At 43.6% G+C, this 17,815-nt stretch overlaps 1 protein-coding gene across 2 annotated transcripts in view; it reads right to left on the reverse strand.

The window, feature by feature from the left end:
• TXLNB (taxilin beta) overlaps positions 1-17,815 on the reverse strand; it is a 253,712-nt gene that overhangs the window by 16,704 nt on the left and 219,193 nt on the right. For both annotated transcript variants that reach the window (XR_012318029.1, XM_073671347.1), the window contains exon 9: positions 14,252-14,347. Coding sequence is in view for 1 of the 2 variants with exons in the window: in XM_073671347.1 (XP_073527448.1) it covers positions 14,252-14,347 (96 nt within the window). In the remaining variant the exon portion in view is untranslated. The remainder of the gene's footprint in view (positions 1-14,251; positions 14,348-17,815) is intronic.

The raw sequence follows: 17,815 nt of genomic DNA on the forward strand, positions 1-17,815 counted from the left end.
TAAGATCGGTGAAGCGCGGAAAGCTGCCGTTAGTGTGAGTAGCCTAGTGAGAGCCCGAGTAGGCCGAAGGCAAGAGGAGAGTTAGTACATAGGGGGCAGAGGAGCTTAATTGGCTCACCCCGAAGAAGTTACCGGACACCGGGTCCGAAGCTTACCGGGATCTCCACGACCCAGTAAGATTAACCGGAATCCCTGGAGAACTACAAGTCCCAGGATCATTAAAGTGCTGATACGTAACAGAGCCAAGAGACACATAGGCCCCGTAGGTCGGAAGCGTGTACTCCAAGGAAAGGCCCTACCACAAGGTCAGCCAGCGCAGGACAGAGACAAAGTTAGGCCTAGCTCCAGGTAGGTCAGAAACTTACTACGCAGAAGCAAGAAACAGGAGGCCCAAAACCCGCTCATTGGGGAGGATCCTGATATGCACTCTTCACCCTACAGGGCTCCGGGACGTGCCTGAATTTCCATCAGTAAAAGGTACTGAAGTGACTATCGTGTCTGTCCCTGTTCTTGCTCTGACCCGGCTCGGTCTCGCCTGTCCTGCATTCCCCGTCATACACTGCCCTGAGGCCTAGCTCCACCTGTGGGGAGCTATACCATCGAGCAGCCTTATCATTGGCCTCAGTGGACTGCGCAGCGCTGGTGATCCTCACCAGAAGCCACAGGTGGCGTCACGAACTTTTATAAACTTAACAAATTATCCACCCTTTTTAAGGAGGGACCCCAGGGTACGGACCCGGGAGCCGACCACCGCGACATCCCTAAAGGCCAGGCTAAAGGCCCGGGTACCGAGTCATCCCCATTCCCCTGGGCGAGTCACACTGCCCCTTTAAGAAGCGGGGTGTGCTCGCGCTCAATAAGCCCGTTGCTGGGAGACCTGTGCACGTCGTGCGCAGGCGCTTGAATATGGGAGCCATGGCAAGAGCCAGACCAGGAGATATTTTTGTTTTTATTTCTTTACAACTGTAATGGCATGGAGGGTGACGCACCATATGACATATTTGTCACATTTAATTAGCAGTTTGTGTCAAGTTTTGGTGTAAGCTGTGCTGCTGAATGGTTTGAACATGGAAATTTTTCTCATCACTTAGCAAATTTGGCAACTGAAAAGTGGCTATGATTTCCAAATGAGTCTTAGTTCCCACTAATCTTAGAAAATGTGGACCAATGCCTCTCTGCTTGAGTTCTCTTGAAATGACTTAAAGAACACCTATCATCGGGTCAAAAAGGACTCGTTTTGCTCTTATTTTATTTCTGCTATTCCCCATAGTATTCCTTTTTTTTTCTTAAATCATCCATACTGTTCGAAAGATATGGGCCTTTTCTTTAGTGCTAATTTTGATGTTCTTTTCCAATTGGGCGTGGCTCACAGATTCTATGGTAGTCTATCTTTAGGCAGCTCTACATTTTTCTTTATAAGTAACACCCCTTTAGTAAAAACCATAAAGATTAGCACTAATTAGGATATGTGCCCACGTAGCGTTTTTCAAGCGTATATGCTGCGGAATTTCCGCAGCGTAAACGCTTGTGAAACGCTAGGTAATCCGTTCCCCATGGTCCCCAAGGGGATTCCGCAAGTTCAATGCCCATGCTGCGGATTTTTCCGCAGCATTTTTGATGCATGGAAAAATCCGCAGCATGTCAATTAATTTTGCGTTTCCGCAAGCGGAATTGCCTTTGCAATGCAATAAAAAACACAAGGCAATTCCGCATGTGGAAATCACACGATAAACGCGTGCGGAATTCCGCATGCATTTATCCGGGAGAGGACATGCAGAAATGAAGCAGAAACATACAAAAACTAAACCAAAATGGATTTTCCTGGGAAATATGTTAAAGAACATCCTTTCCAGGGTAATGACTTGTATATAAGGCAAAATAAATAACCAAAAACAAAAATGTTACTCCACACCTTGGGCTATGTTCACACATAACGTTTTTGATGAGTTTTTGCAGTTTTGCATTGCTTTCAACCAAGACAAATGCATTCACTGGGAAATGTCATTTTAACATTTTACAACCTTATCTGGCCATGTGGTGTGTGATACATCATCAGACACATGCATACAGTGCTGAAAAGACATGGGAACAGCATGGGGAAGACCCATGCAAGCATCTCTGACTCCCAGGTCACTGTCTAAAAGTGTGCCCATCATAAGTGATCCTTGGCGCATGCGAAGATGCCTCCCGCCATGCACCTGTCATTGCAGACTTGCAACAATTACCGTCCACGTCCTTGTCCCAGTGCAGCGTTCAGTTGTCCCTATCCCATTCCTTGGAATGCAAGCGCAATTATGCAGCCAGCCACCCACCCACAGGCTGCAATACTATATTGCCAAATTTTTAACAGCTGCTTGCACTTGAAATGTGGCATTTTAAGCTCGTGGAGGCGGAAGCTGTCCACAACCTCATGGGGGCGGTCGGGTGTCCATACTTGGTCCCCAGCTGCCACTATTTCTCCCAGTGTCGTCTCCACCTTCCACAAGCACGGGTCCCACAACATTACCCGTGCCCTCCCCAGTGCACTTACTGGGAAGGACCGCCTAACCACAAACACGTGGACCAGTGAATGTGGTCAGGGATGGTACAGAGCCTGTCCATAGATTTTTTTCTGAGAGTTGTATGTCACCACAGCCATATTCTTTGGCTTGGTGAAAGGACTTAGGAAACTGTATCTACTCCAGCTGTCATTTCTCCGTCACCAGGTTCTGCCCATTGTCACACACGACCATGCCTGGCTGTATGTTCAACGGTGAGAGCCACAGATCAGGCTGCTGTGTTACAGCTTTCAACAACTCTGCAGCGGTGGGCGGTTTGTCACCTAAGCATTAAGCATGTTATCTTCAGCACAGCCTGTTGCCGCTTGGCCAACGCAGTGCTGCAGTGCTTTCAGCTTGTGACTGATGTGGTCTTTCGGAGATGGAGGAGGAGGTACAGGAGCTGAACAATATGATTACATTGAGGTTACATTGGCGACTCTGGTTTTTATACTAAAGAGAGATCCTACTGTGTTTTTTTTATGTTATTTTTTAAGACAAATGCATTCACCGGGAAATGTCATTTTAACATTTTACAACCTTATCTGGCCATGTGGTGTGTGACACATCATCAGACACATCCTGTTTCATTTATGATGGAGGGACTCTGAAAGTCACAAAGCCTATTTTTATAAGGCCATCAGGCGGCCCTTACTATTCTTAAAGGGCCAGCAGTCGGCCCTCGCTATTGTTAGAGAGCCATCAGCCGGCTATGCTTTGTTGTTCCCATTATTAACAAGTGGGTCTCCTATACTGTTATTGCATATGCAGTGACTGCAAGGGCTGCCAAAAATTTGGAGGAACTCCAATGCCCCTTGCAAGAGACGTAGAGGTCAGAGAGCCTCCTAAAAACAATGTTTCCATTATTAGGAAGTGGGTCTCCCATAGTGTTTGCCTATGCAGTGAAGCAACGGCTGCCAAAAATTTGGAGGACTCTAATGCCTCTTGCAAGAGACGTAGAGGTCAGAGAGCCTCCTAAAAACAATGTTTCCATTATTAGGAAGTGGGTCTCCCATAGTGTATGACGTAGATATGTTGATATGGTACATATGGTGGTGATATGGTGGTGGAGGATGAGGATGCGGAGAAGGAGGAGGAAAAGAGCAAATAGACAAAATCAGGAAGCGTATACCCATGTCTGGTTGTGAAGACAGAGGTGCATGGGAATAGAGTTAGACCTCCCCAAAAAAAGACACTGTATTTGAGTTTATGTTATGCTGCTATCATTCGGTGGTATTGAGAAGTCTGGCCCAATCCAGCCCTTGTTCATTTTTATAAGAGTCAGCCTGTCAACATTTTCAGTTGACAGGCGAATGCGTCTATCGGTTATAATTCCGATGGGCGCACTAAAAACCCGCTCTGACAAAACACTAGTGGCAGGGCAGGCCAGGACCTCCAAGGCGTAGAGAGCCAGCTCATGTCACGTGTCCAGCTTGGATACCCAATAATTAAAAGGCACAGAGGAATCACGGAGGACGTTGGTACAGTCGGCAAGGTACACCCTCCCATCTTCCGAAACTTTGCACTCCTTGTGAGAGTACCCCCCGCCTCAGGGCCTGTGCGCCAGGGAGGGTCTGAGAAAACTGTCCCAGAACTTTGACAGTATTCCCCTGCCTCTGCTGGATTGCATTTGTGGCTCTCTCGCCTGTACTCCTTGGTCATCCAACGACCTCTTCCGCCAGCGTTTTCAGATGGGAATTTTTTCACTAATTCCGCAACAAGGGCCTTCTGCCTCACTTTATTAGGCATGTCCTGCAAAGGAATAAGAGACATAAAGTTCCCCCTGTAGCGTGGGTCTACTTTTGTCACCTAAAATTTGGACAACGCAAGGGTCACGGGAAAGGCAGCGTAACATAAAAGTCAGCCATGTGTGCCAGACTGCAAAGAGGCAAGACTTCCATGTCCTCACCAAGCGGACTACTGACCATGCTTTTCTCCCTGTCCTCAGGCCATCCACGCTGAACAGACGGTATGGCAGTTGTGCAAGTAGTACCGTCTATAGCGCAGAAAACTAGCTCCTGTTCTTCCTCTTCCTCCTCTTCCTCATTGTCACCTAATCCACGTTGGGATGAGATGAGGCTGGGCTGTGTGTAATCACCCTGTATGGATCCTTGCTCCATCTCATCATGCTCCTCCTGCAATGCATCCTCTTTAATTGAGAGCAGACAGCATTTCAGAAGACAGAGAACGGGATGGTGATGCTAATTATGGCGTCATCGCCGCTCACCATCTTGGTGGAGTCCTCAAAGTTTTGGAGGATGGTACAGGTGTCTGACATCCATGTCCACTCCTGAGGTTTTATGTGTGGAATCTGACCTGAATACAGACGTCCTTGTTGATGCAGGTAGTTAACAACTGCCCTCTTCTGCTCACAAATCCTTCCCAACATTTGCAATGTAGAGTTCCAACGCATGGGGACATCACACACCAGTCGGTGAGCCAGAAGCTGCTAAAGCACGGCAAGAGCAGCGGAAGCTGTAGCTGACTTTCAAAAATGGGCACACAGATGGTGTACTTTGACAAGCAGATCCGACAGATCCGGGTAGATTTTGAGAAACCATTGAACCATGAGGTTAAGCACATGGGCGAGGCATGGTACGTGTTTGAGCTCACCTAGCCTCAGAGCCGCCACCAGGTTCCGACCATTGTCACATATGACCATGCCTGGCTGTAGGTTCAGCGGTGTCAGCCACAGATCTGCATGCTCTTTTAGAGCTGTCCACAACTCTTCAGTGTTGTGTGGTTTGTCACCTAAGCATATTAGCTTCAGCACAGCCTGTTGCCGCTTGGCCGAGGCACTGCGGCAGTGCTTCTAGCTTGCGACTGATGTGGTCATTTCGGAGATGGATGCTAAAGAGGAGGAGGAGGAGGTGCAGGAGCTGTAGAATGCGGGGGCAACCCTGATTGACCCATGGCCCGCAATCTTCAGTGTCGGAAGGACGTGTTCCATCCCAAGATTTTACTTGGTCCCGGCTTCCACTATGTTAACTCAGTGTGCCGTCAGAGAGATGTACCATCCCTGCCCACAAGCACTTGTCCATGTGTCCATGGTTAGGTGGAATTTCCCAGGAACTGCGCTGTTGAGGGCACGGCTAATGTTGTGGGACACGTGCTTGTGTAATGCGGGGATGGCACACCGGGAGAAATAGTGGTGGCTGGGGACTGAGTATCAAGGGACAGCTGCTGGCATCAGGTTGCGGAAAGCTTCCGTCTCCACAAGCCTAAAAGGCAACATTTCAAGTGCAAGCATTCACAAAATGTATGAATCTAGTAGTGTGGCCTGTGTGGCGTTAGCTGCGTGTTTGCGCTTGCATTCCAAGGACTGGGGTAGGGACAACTGAACGCTGCGCTGGTACAAGGATTGTTGATGGTGCTAGTTGAGAGTGTTCAATGACGGGTGCAGGGCAGGAGGCATCTTGGCATGCGCCATGGACAGGGGATTGGCGTGCACGCACAACAGCGGAACAAGCAGTGGTGTCACCCGCAGACACTGTTGCTGGACCCTGGGGTTTGGCCCACTTAGTCAGGGGCTTTGCTGCCATGTGCCTGATCATGTTGGTGGTGGTCAAGCTGCTAGTTTTGCTACCCTTGCTGATGCTGGCCTGGCAGGTGGTGCAAATGGCCTTTTTGGGGTTATCGACAGAGTCTTTAAAAAACAACCAGACTCAGGAAGACCTAACAGTAGTACTGGCAACTTCCATCGTGTTGATGTTACAGGGAATGGTTGCCCGCCTTCTGTCTGTGGCCACCACGCTGCTTGTTCATTCCTGTTGTGGTGCTACGCCTCCCTCCCCCTGTGTGCTGCTGTCCTCGCTCTGCATGTCACCTTGCCAGGTCGGGTCAGTGACTTCATCGTCCACCACCTCATCTTCCACTTCCGCTCCCTGGTCCTCCTCCTGACTTTCTGGCAATTGTGTCTCATCATCATCCACCTCTTGTAACAGTTTCCCACCGTCACCTTCATGTGACCGTGGCTGCTCAAATATTTGGGCATTGCTACATGCGATCTCCTCTGGCCCCGCTTCAAGTGGACTGGCGAAAGGCCAAAATCTATAAATGGAAAAGCGAACAGCTTTTCGGAGTGTCCAAGTGTGGGATCAGTTGTCTCCTGGCACTCAGCATGGTGGGAGGAAGGAGGATCAAGGCAAGAAATATGCAGTCCAGACTCATGGCTACTGAGACTTGACCATGTGGAAGACAGGGTGGTGGTGGTGGCGGCTAAGTGACCGGAAGCATTATCAGCTATCCAACCAATAACCTTTTCACACTGCTCTGTGTTCAATAGTGGTGTTCTGCGGTCCCCTATTAATGGGCACAGGAAGGTCGGGCGAGAAGATGTGGGTGTTTGTTGTGGCACAATTTCAGCCTGCCCACGGCCTCGGCCTCGTCCTCTGCATGCACCATCATCACCATCACATCCACTTCCCCGTCCCTTGCCACGCGCCTTGCCCATTTTAAATGGAGGACAGTATCTTCCACGCTCACTACAAATGACTGGATTTGAAACGCAGTGATATGTGATATGTGTGACGGAAACCCTCAGTTTTAAATAGCTGGCCTATAGGTTACTATTTTACACAGCAACCTGGTGTCAATAACTTCACTGACACACTGCAACAAAATTTAAATGGAGGCCAATATTTTTCACGTTCACTACAAATTTCTGGATTTTATCGCTGTAATATGGAAAGAATCTGGCTGTATTCTGCTGTGGCAACAAGCAAATGGAGCAGAAAAACGGTGTTCTCTGGATTGCTTTTTAACCAAATAATCAGGATTAAGATAAAAAAAAAATTATCCCTGGCCCCTGATACCTGGAGCTATTTGTAGAAATATCTGTAACAGCAGCAGCAGACAGAACTGGAATGGAGCCTCTTGTGCTGTATTATACACTGCAGTCTGCCACATACACTGCCTGCCTGGCTGTGATATATATATATATATATATATATATATATATATATATATATATATATATATACACACGTGGTCAAGATTGTTGGTACCCCTCGTTTAATGAAAGAAAAACGCACAATGGTCACAAAAACAACTTGAATCTGACAAAAGTAATAATAAATTAAAAATCTATGAAAATGAACAAATGAAAGTCAGACATAGCTTTTCAGCCCTGCTTACACAGAAAAAATTAAACTCCTGAAATAGGCCTGGACAGAAATGATGGTACTCTTAACTTAATATTTTGTTGAACAACCTTTTGAGGCAATCACTGCAATCAAATGATTCCTGTGACTGTCAATGAGACTTCTGCACCTCTCGACGGGTATTTTGGCCACTCCTCATGAGCAAACTGCTCCAGTTGTCTCGTGTTTGAAGGTTGCCTTTTCCAGACGGTATGTTTCAGCTCTTTCCAAAGATGCTCAATAGGATTTAGGTCAGGGATCATAGAAGGCCACTTCAGAATAGTCCAATGTTTTCCTCTTAGCCATTCTTGGGTGTTTTTAGCTGTGTGTTTTGGGTCATTATCCTGTTGTAAGACCCATGACCTGTGACTGAGACCAAACTTTCTGACACTGGGCAGCACATTTCTCTCTAGAATCTCTTGATAGTCTTGAGATTTCATTGTACCCTGCACAGATTCAAGACACCTTGTGCCAGATGCAGCAAAGCAGCCCCAGAACATAACAGAGACTCCTCCCTGTTTCACAAAAGGGACAGTGTTCTTTTCTTGATATGCTTCATTTTTCCGTATGTGAACAGAGAGCTGATGTGCCTTGCCAAAAACTTCCATTTTTGTCTCATCCGTCCATATGACATTCTCCCAGAAGCTTTGCCATGTAGTTTGGCAAATTCCAGTCTGTCTTTTTTATGATTTTTTTTCAACAATGGTGTTCTCCTTGGTCGACTCCCATGAAGTCCACTTTGGATCAAACAATGACGGATGGTGCGATCTGACACTGATGTTCCTTGAGCTTAAAGTTCACCTTTAATCTCTTTAGAAGTTCTCCTGGGCTCTTTTGTTACCATTCGTATTATCAGTCTCTTTGATTTGTCATCAATTTTCCTCCTGCGGCCACGTCCAAGGAGGTTGGCTACAGTCCCATGGATCTTAAATTTCTGAATAATATGTGCAACTGTAGTCACAGAAACATCAAGATGCTCGGAGATGGTCGTATAACATTTACCTTTAACATGCTTGTCTATAATTTTCTTTATAATCTCCTGAGACAACTCTTTCCTTTGCTTCCTCTGGTCCATGTTGAGTGTGGTACACACCATGTCACCAAACAGCACAGTGAGTATCTGTAGCCCTATATACAGGCCCACTGTATATTGATTACAAGATTGTAGACACCTGTGATGCTAATTAGTGGACACAACTTGATTTAACATGTCCCTTTTGTCACATTATTTTCAGGGGTACCATCATTTCTGTCCAGGCCTATTTCATGAGTTAAATTTTTTAAACTCATGAAATAGCAGGGTTGAAAAGCAATGTCTGACTTTCATTTGTTCATTTTCATAGATTTTTAATTTATTATTACTTTTGTCAGATTCAAGTTATTTCTGTGACCATTGTGGGTTTTTCTTTCAATAAACAAGGGGTACCAACAATTTTGACCACGTGTATATATATATATACAGGGTGGTCCAAAAGTAGATGGCCAGAAAATAATAACATTTATTTTGATTTATATACAGTATAAAATTATATTTACTAACACAAGCATAACATTGACAACTAAATTTTATTCTGAACAATAATACAAAAGCCCTTAAATTTTATCAACGCAGGTGCTCAAACTGATTTCCATTACAATTTGCACAGCTTTGAAGTCTGCCTCTTACGCATCGACAAACTTTTTTGCATAAGTCTCTTTGGGTATTAATTTCTTGAAATGCATCTCTTATGTAATTTTTAGTGATGAGCGAGTATGTTCTGTTAACCCTTTCGCCGAGTATGCTCGGGCGAGCACCGAGTAGTTACAGCTGCTCAGTGTTATGTTTAAATCACTCCCGTGTGCATGATTTGCGACTGTTTGACAGCTTTATTACATCTGAGGAATGATTGTTTCTTTTGCATTCCTCACATGTAATAAAGCTGTCAAACAGTCGCAAATCATGCACACGGGAGTGATTTAAACATAACACCGAGCAGCTATAAGTACTCCGTACTCGCCCGAGCATACTCGGCGAAAGGGTTAACAGAACATACTCACTCATCACTAGTAATTTTTCAAGTCGCTTTTTGGTTTTCGACTATGAACTTTGTCCTTGAGTACTCCCCAAAAGAAAAAATCCATTGGGGTCAAGTCTGGTGAACGTGCCGGCCAATCAAGTGGGCCTCTTTGGCCAATCCATTTATTAGGAAATGTTTCATCAAGATACTCGCGGACTACTCTTGAATAATGTGGAGGGGCCCCATTTTGTTGGAAATAAAGATCATTTGAATTAGGCTGTTGCTGTAACTGGGGAACAACTTGATTCATTAGAATTTCGAGATACTTATCTCCTGTGACTGTTCCATCAAAAAATATTGGTCCTAAAACACCAAAACTTGAAATACCACCCCAAACATTGACGCCAAGCTCATTTAGTTGTTGCTCTAATGTTAAATGCATGTTCTCATTATACCAGTAAATACAATTATGTCTGTTAATATGGCTGGATAATTTGAAAGAAGCTTGATCACTCCACATAATGTTATCTAAAATTACTGGATTTTCTTCAATTTCGTTAAGCATAATCTCACTAAATTGCAGCCGCCTGTCTGGATCATCCTCCAATAAACCATGAATTAGACGTGGACGATAAGCTTTCCACCCAATAGATTTCAGGATTCGCATGATAGAAGCTCGTGAAATTCCCAATTCCAAAGAGGCTCTTCTGGTGGACTTTTTTGGACTCTGAACAAATGTTTCAGCAACAAGTTGTTTATTATCTTCTGTACAGATTGTTTTGGGTCAACCAGTTTTTGGAGCATTAAGGATTGAGCCAATGGAATTGAATTTGTCACGAATGCGGTAAATGGTTTGTCTCTTTGGGGCTTGAGTACCAAATGTTTCAACCCAATTTGCTCTAACGGTTTCAGCATTTTGAGATTTCCAATACTGTTAAAATCAATTTTTTTATTATCTGTATTTAAATTATTTGCCGTTATGTGTTATCTGAATTATCTGAAAAGAAAACAGATTTGGATGAGATCTATCTGTGAAAACTAGATCTGTGAAACTGGCTCAGTTGCCCTTAGCAACCAATCAGATTCCACCTTTCATTTTCCAAAGAGTCTGTGAGGAATGAAAAGTGGAATCTGATTGTTTGATAAATCTCCCCCTGCATAACCTTATTACACTTTCTGTCCACCTACTTTTGGACAACCCTGTATATATACAGTACAGACCAAAAGTTTGGACACACCTTCTCATTTAAAGATTTTTCTGTATTTTCTTGACTATGAAAATTGTACATACAAACTGAAGGCACCAAAACTATGAATTAACACATGTGGAATTATATACTTAACAAAAAAGTGTGAAACAACTGAAAATATATCTTATATTTTAGATTCTTCAAAGTAGCCACCTTTTGCTTTGATGACTGCTTTGCACACTCTTGGCATTCTCTTGATGAGCTTCAAGAGGTAGTCACCGGAAATGGTCTTCCAACAATCTTGAAGGAGTTCCCAGAGATGCACTTGTTGGTCCTTTTCCCTTCACTCTGCGGTCCAGCTCACCCCAAACCATCTTGATTGGGTTCTGGTCTGGTGACTGTGGAGGCCAGGTCATCTGGCGTAGCACGCCATCACTCTCCTTCTTGGTCAAATAGCCCTTACACAGCCTGGAGGTGTGTTTGGGGTCATTGTCCTGTTGAAAAATAAATGATGGTCCAACTAAACGCAAACCGGATGGAATAGCATGCCGCTGCAAGATGCTGTGGTACCCATGCTGGTTCAGTATGCCTTCAATTTTGAATAAATCCCCAACAGTGTCACCAGCAAAGCACCCCCACACCATCACACCTCCTCCTCCATGCTTCACAGTGGGAACCAGGCATGTAGAGTCCATCCGTTCACCTTTTCTGCGTCGCACAAAGACACGGTGATTGGAACCAAAGATCTCAAATTTGGCCTCATCAGACCAAAGCACAGATTTCCACTGGTCTAATGTCCATTCCTTGTGTTCTTTAGCCCAAACAAGTCTCTTCTGCTTGTTGCCTGTCCTTAGCAGTGGTTTCCTAGCAGCTATTTTACCATGAAGGCCTGCTGCACAAAGTCTCCTCTTAACAGTTGTTGTAGAGCTGTGTCTGCTACTAGAACTCTATGTTGCATTGACTTGATCTCTAATCTGCGCTGCTGTTAACCTGCGATTTCTGAGGCTGGTGACTCAGATAAACTTATCCTCAGAAGCAGAGGTGACTCTTGGTCTTCCTTTCCTGGGGCGGTCCTCATGTGAGCCAGTTTCTTTGTAGCGCTTGATGGTTTTTGCAACTGCACTTGGGGACACTTTCAAAGTTTGCCCAATTTTTCCGACTGACTGACCTTCATTTCTTAAAGTAATGATGGCCACTCGTTTTTCTTTACTTAGCTGCTTTTTTCTTGCCATAATACAAATTCTAACAGTCTATTCAGTAGGACTATCAGCTGTGTATCCACCAGACTTCTGCACAACACAACTGATGGTCCCAACCCCATTTATAAGGCAAGAAATCCCACTTATTAAACCTGACAGGGCACACCTGTGAAGTGAAAACCATTTCTGGTGACTACCTCTTGAAGATCATCAAGAGAATGCCAAGAGTGTGCAAAGCAGTCATCAAAGCAAAAGGTGGCTACTTTGAAGAACTTAGAATATAAGACATATTTTCAGTTATTTCACACTTTTTTGTTAAGTATATAATTCCACATGTGTTAATTCATAGTATTGATGCCTTCAGTGTGAATGTACAATTTTCATAGTCATGAAAATACAGAAAAATCTTTAAATGAGAAGGTGTGCCCAAACTTTTGGTCTGTACTGTATGTGTTGTGTAATACCTAGACTAACAGGACTGTGAAGGGTGTGTGGAGAATGTCTACTCCACTCCCCTGTAGAATTGTACTGTTTTAGTAATTCTATGTGTTATTTTCAGGTACAGCCATTAGCAGCAGAAGTACTGTTTGATACTACATTACCCTTATGTCAGTGGGACACAGGGATAACTAGTTTGGGGGCTGCCCTCAGTGACAAGCTAGAGACTGAGGGATCTCTGGGAGTGAGATTCAGCCATCTTGATTAGTTAAGAAGTAGCAGTGAGTAAGGAGAGACAGAGAAGAAGAGAGACGGGTGTGTGGGGGAGAAACCAGGAGGATTAACAGGAATGGGCATACCACAGTTTAATCTATACTCTAAAGGTCAATTTGTGGATCCTGGCCTCTTCCAGCCAATAGGCAGTAACGGACATGGCTCGACTAGGGAGCTTCAGAAGCGAGGTAGTCCCTGCTAGAGTCAGGTATTGGGAGGCATGGGTAGAAGCAGGAGCTGCCCCACGAGAAAGTCCAGAGGCAGTTTCCCCTAGGTCCGAGTCACACCGTGATTAGCATTGTGTGGGGATTAAGGCTGTGTTTTACTCTCTGTGAATGCCGTGTTTTGCAACAAGTGTTGTACCTGTAATCCCCTGTTTCTAAGGCCGTGCTGAAGAAGTAAATTCGACTGTTTTGTTTTTAAAAGAATAGTGTCGTCTTTTATTCACGATGCAGAGGATCTTCAACCGTCCGAACCCAGGATGACAGTGAGTAAAGACTTCTACAGCATACAGCCCAAAGTACATCACACCACACACACCCAGGGACAAGCATGTCCCCATATTTCTAAAGCGGGCCGGGGTGATGAAGAAAACAGTGCGACACTCGCCCATGACTAGCACCCTGTCCCTCATTACAGAACGTTCAATGGACCCTCTTGCTATATGCACTGCAGTCTGCCACATACACTGCTTGCCTGCCTAATTCCTGCTATCACCACTGATTATATGCAGCTGGATTAGTCCTCAGAAGGACTGTTAGTTCAGATGGATATTATAGATATATGATGTGGAATACCTATACTAAATCTAAACAAGCAAATCTCTCCCTGACGTAGCAGCACCTGTCCCTACTCTGCCTGATTCCAGAGTAGGCTGTGACGAGCATAGGGCCACCAGGTCTGATATAGACCTGATGAAGCTATGCGGCCAGCCAATCACTGTAATGCCACAACCAACATGGCTACGGCATTACAGTGCATGGCAGGCAATCCCTGCATGTTCATTGGCTCTCTAAAGAGCGCCAAACATACAGGGAGGTGACCCGAGCTCCCGCCGAGCAATCCGGAAATACTCGCAGAGAGAGGGTGAGTACCGAGCAGTGGCGAGCACGTTTGCTCATCACTACTCATAATCATTGTATTAAGGCTGGTCTAATACCATACACGTGCCATGGGGTTAACTAATTCTAATGCAAGATGTCACAATGATTAGTATGTATTCTGATCTAAATGATTATTGTGTGCAACATTTCACATGTCATATTTAGACATTTCTTTTTATTTCAGGCTTATTTTCATTTTTTTTCCCACCAGATTGATAATCATTATAAAATGTATGGCACTTGTCAGGGTCAAGTAAAGTTTTCTCAGACAAGAGGTAAATAAATGAAACTGTCAGAATATAAAAGAAAAGAAAAAAAATCTAACAATCCCCAGCACTGCTGGCCAGCAATGATTTGATAGAAATTCTCTCACCTCTTCAATCATGTCCAGCAGAGCTTTATTACAATTTTCGAACCTCGTTTTCCAGGTGTTTGTGTCCTTTTCTAGTTTCTTTATCTTCTTTGTCATCTAGAGATTCACAACACAAATTCCAGTTAGCACATAATCATAAAAACAAATGGCTGGATACTGCAGAAATAAAATGAACAAGGTGTTGAAGAAAAAATGTCACGGCGCTGAAATGATCACTGTATTTTGACAAAGGTAATTACATTTTATGTCTGCTGTTCAAAGAGAGAATTTATTATGTCATTAATATTTTACAAGGCTGTCGGGTCTTGAGAGCAGAGATGATTTATCTTGCATTAAGAACAATACTTTTGTTTGGCATTGTATAAATTCTAAAAGAAATGTCCACCTGTTCTAAGGGTCTGAATTTATATGTAGCGTGTACTTGCAGGCCCTGTTATTAAACATTTGTATGTATTGCAATGTGTGTATTATTTCTTTTTATTGTTTGTAGAATATACTTTCCAACATCCACCATCTGTAACATTAAGGACTGTAGTGATCACGCTTTAAATGGGAATTGGAATTTTCCTCAATTCACATTCTGTCTCATTCTATTGTTCAGTTATTTTTAACATCTATGTACAATATATGGACAAAAGCATGAGGACTCACCTCTTAATGATTTTTCGTATAAAATCCATCCCCTAGCCATGCCAGTCTGCCTTTACTAACATTTGTGAAAGAATGGCTCATTGTAAAGAGCTCAGTGAACTCCAGCGTGGACCTGTAATAGGAGGCCACTGCTGCAACAAATCAGTTCATAAGTTTCTTCCCTCCTAGATATTTCACGATCACCTGTTTGTGGTATTATTCAAAAGTGTAGGTTTTTAGGAACCAGAGAAACTCAGCCACAAAAAGTCAGACCACGTAATATTACCAAACCAATTGCTGGTTTGCAGAGTGCATAAATGTTGCCAACTCAATAACTGCAAAGTTCCAGCTATCCTCTGCCTTCAGTACAAAAACTGTGTCAGGAGCTTCATGACATGGGCTTCAAATGCTGAGTAGCTGCATGTAAGCCTTACATGACCAAGCACAATGCCAAGAGTTGGATAGAGTGGTGTAATACATGCCACCACTGGACTCTGGAGGAGTAAAACATATTCTATGGAGTAACAAATCACGCTTCCCTATCTAGCAGTCCGATGGACAAGTCTAAATTTGGCAAAAGCAAGGAAATTTTACTAGTTTGACTTCATTGTGCTAACTGTAAAGTTAAGTGGAAAACGGATAACGCTATGGGGTTGATTTTCGGGGGTTTGCCTATCTCCCCTAGTTCCAGTGAAGAGAAATGTTATTGCTTCTGCATACCAAGACATTTTGGACAGTTGTAGCTTGTAACTTTTTGAAAACAGTTTAGAGACGGACCTTTTCTGCTCCCCAAGACTGTGACACAGTACACAAAAAAGGTCCATAAAGTCATGGTTGGGTGAGCTTGTAGTGAAGAAATGTACTGGCCACACAAAGCCCTCATCCTCCACCACTTAGAACACTTTTGTGATGAACTATATCTGAGATTGTGAGCTAGGCCATCTCATCCAACATCACTGTCTGACCTCACAAATGCATTTCTGGATGAATGGGCAAAAACCCCACATCCACACTTCAAAATTTGGTATAAAACCTTACCAGAATAGTACAAGCTTTTTTAGCTAAAAAGGAGTGTGTGTGGGGTGGGGGGGGGGAGACTGTGGGGGGCAACTTCATATTATCGCCTACAAATTCAGAAAGATATGCTTTAAAAGCTTCTGTAGGTGTAATCATATAGGAGTCCCAACTCTTTTTTTTGTCCACATCGCACATCTTCTACTGGCATAAACTTCTTTGTGAATAATTTATGGAAAATTTTCCCATATATTAAAGGGGATGTACCAGTTTTCTTGAAAACTGTCGTGTAAATAGTTGTATTGTCCATAAAATAACAACACCTAAGTATGTTTTCTTAGAACTCTGTGCGATGCCTTTCCTCTGCACAACCCATTTTAGTTGTCAGCTGGAAATGTTCATACACCGTCTGATCAGCATTGATTGTAGTGTCAGATTGTGTAAAGATTGACAAGGGAAATAGTAATGCCTAGCTCTGAAAGTATTCATACATTTCTAGGAGGAATCACAGAGGAATGGCACACCTGAGATTTCTAATATAAGATGTTACGGAAATATTATTTCACAAGATTATTGACTAAAACAGACATGTCAGGAGAGCAGAACAGTCATTGTTAAAAAATGAATTCAATGTAGGTGAGTTTTTCTCATGTTAAGTAGCCAATACTATCTATTTGGCTATTTTTCAGTTCTATCCATTTCTGGGTAAGTAAAAACATATTTTAACTTATACTAACAAAGCATTTAATAAATATGTTTACCTCTGTTCAATGTTATCAATTTATGATTAATCAGAATGACTATATTTCAATGAAATTGGTAAGAATGTGCTTTGATATTAATATCAGCTATGCAGCTATAAGAATTCCAGGAAGATTAAAGAGAATCTGTCAGTAGGATCTACCCTCCTAAGCCGTCTATATGGGCATGTAGATCATAGGAGGCTGAATAAAATGATAACTCGATATCTGCAATCTGATGTTTTATTCCAGAGATACCCATGTTTTTCTTATATGTAAATGAGCTGTTCAGGACTATGGGCCGGACACTGATCTCCCTGAGAATCTGCCTCCGGAGATTATTTTAAATAAAAGGGAGAGTTACCAGTGTGAGACGTGTAACTAACACAGAACAGGAGGTCTGAACTTTGTCTCCTTACAAACACATTTGCTGCAGCTCTCACAGCTCTGCTGTATTGCAACCCTGTCAGCCTGTGAGACGGAAGCTGAAGCGCTAAAGGGACACTTGCAGATGTGTCAGGAGTCACACACCGCTCTGCAGTGAGATCAGGAGATCACACTGGTAACTCCAATTTCATGTAAAATAAGCTCTGGAGGCAGATTCTCATGCAGATCAGGGTTCACCCCATAGCCCTGAACAGCTCATTTACATATAAGAAAAACATGGATATCTCTGGAACAAAACATCAGATCGCAAATATGAATGTATCACTTTATTCAGCTTCCTGTGACCTACATGCCCATATAGATGGCTTATTAGGGTTTATGCTACTGGCAGATTCCCTTTAAAGATGCACTCCAAGTTCTTTTCTACAAATACACACCCCTACTGATTGACTATCACTCTCGGCACTTCGTTAAAGGGTTGTTCTCCGCATTATAAATAGTTCAAATAGCAACGTGCTTGTAAAACCACACAACTTTGAAATTTCCGTGCTATTAAGAAATCCTCTCTGTTCTCACGAACAGTGGGATTTTTAATTTTATAGCTTACTGCTTGGATTGGTAGTAATCAGTGGTGCCCGGTCTCCCAGGCAAGGAACACAGTACTTACAAGCTCTTTGATGTAGAGCTTGCAAACGCTGATTTGATGCTAGCCTGAGCGCTGGATCTGGCCAGCTATAGGGTCACTGCACGTTTCTGATGCAGTACAGGTAGAGCTGCCTCTGCTAGTAGCATT

This window comes from Phyllobates terribilis, unplaced genomic scaffold, assembly GCF_046119375.1.
Source record: "Phyllobates terribilis strain yellow unplaced genomic scaffold, ASM4611937v1 Scaffold_3__8_contigs__length_932513732, whole genome shotgun sequence".
In the NCBI taxonomy this organism is placed as follows: Eukaryota; Metazoa; Chordata; class Amphibia; order Anura; family Dendrobatidae; genus Phyllobates; species Phyllobates terribilis.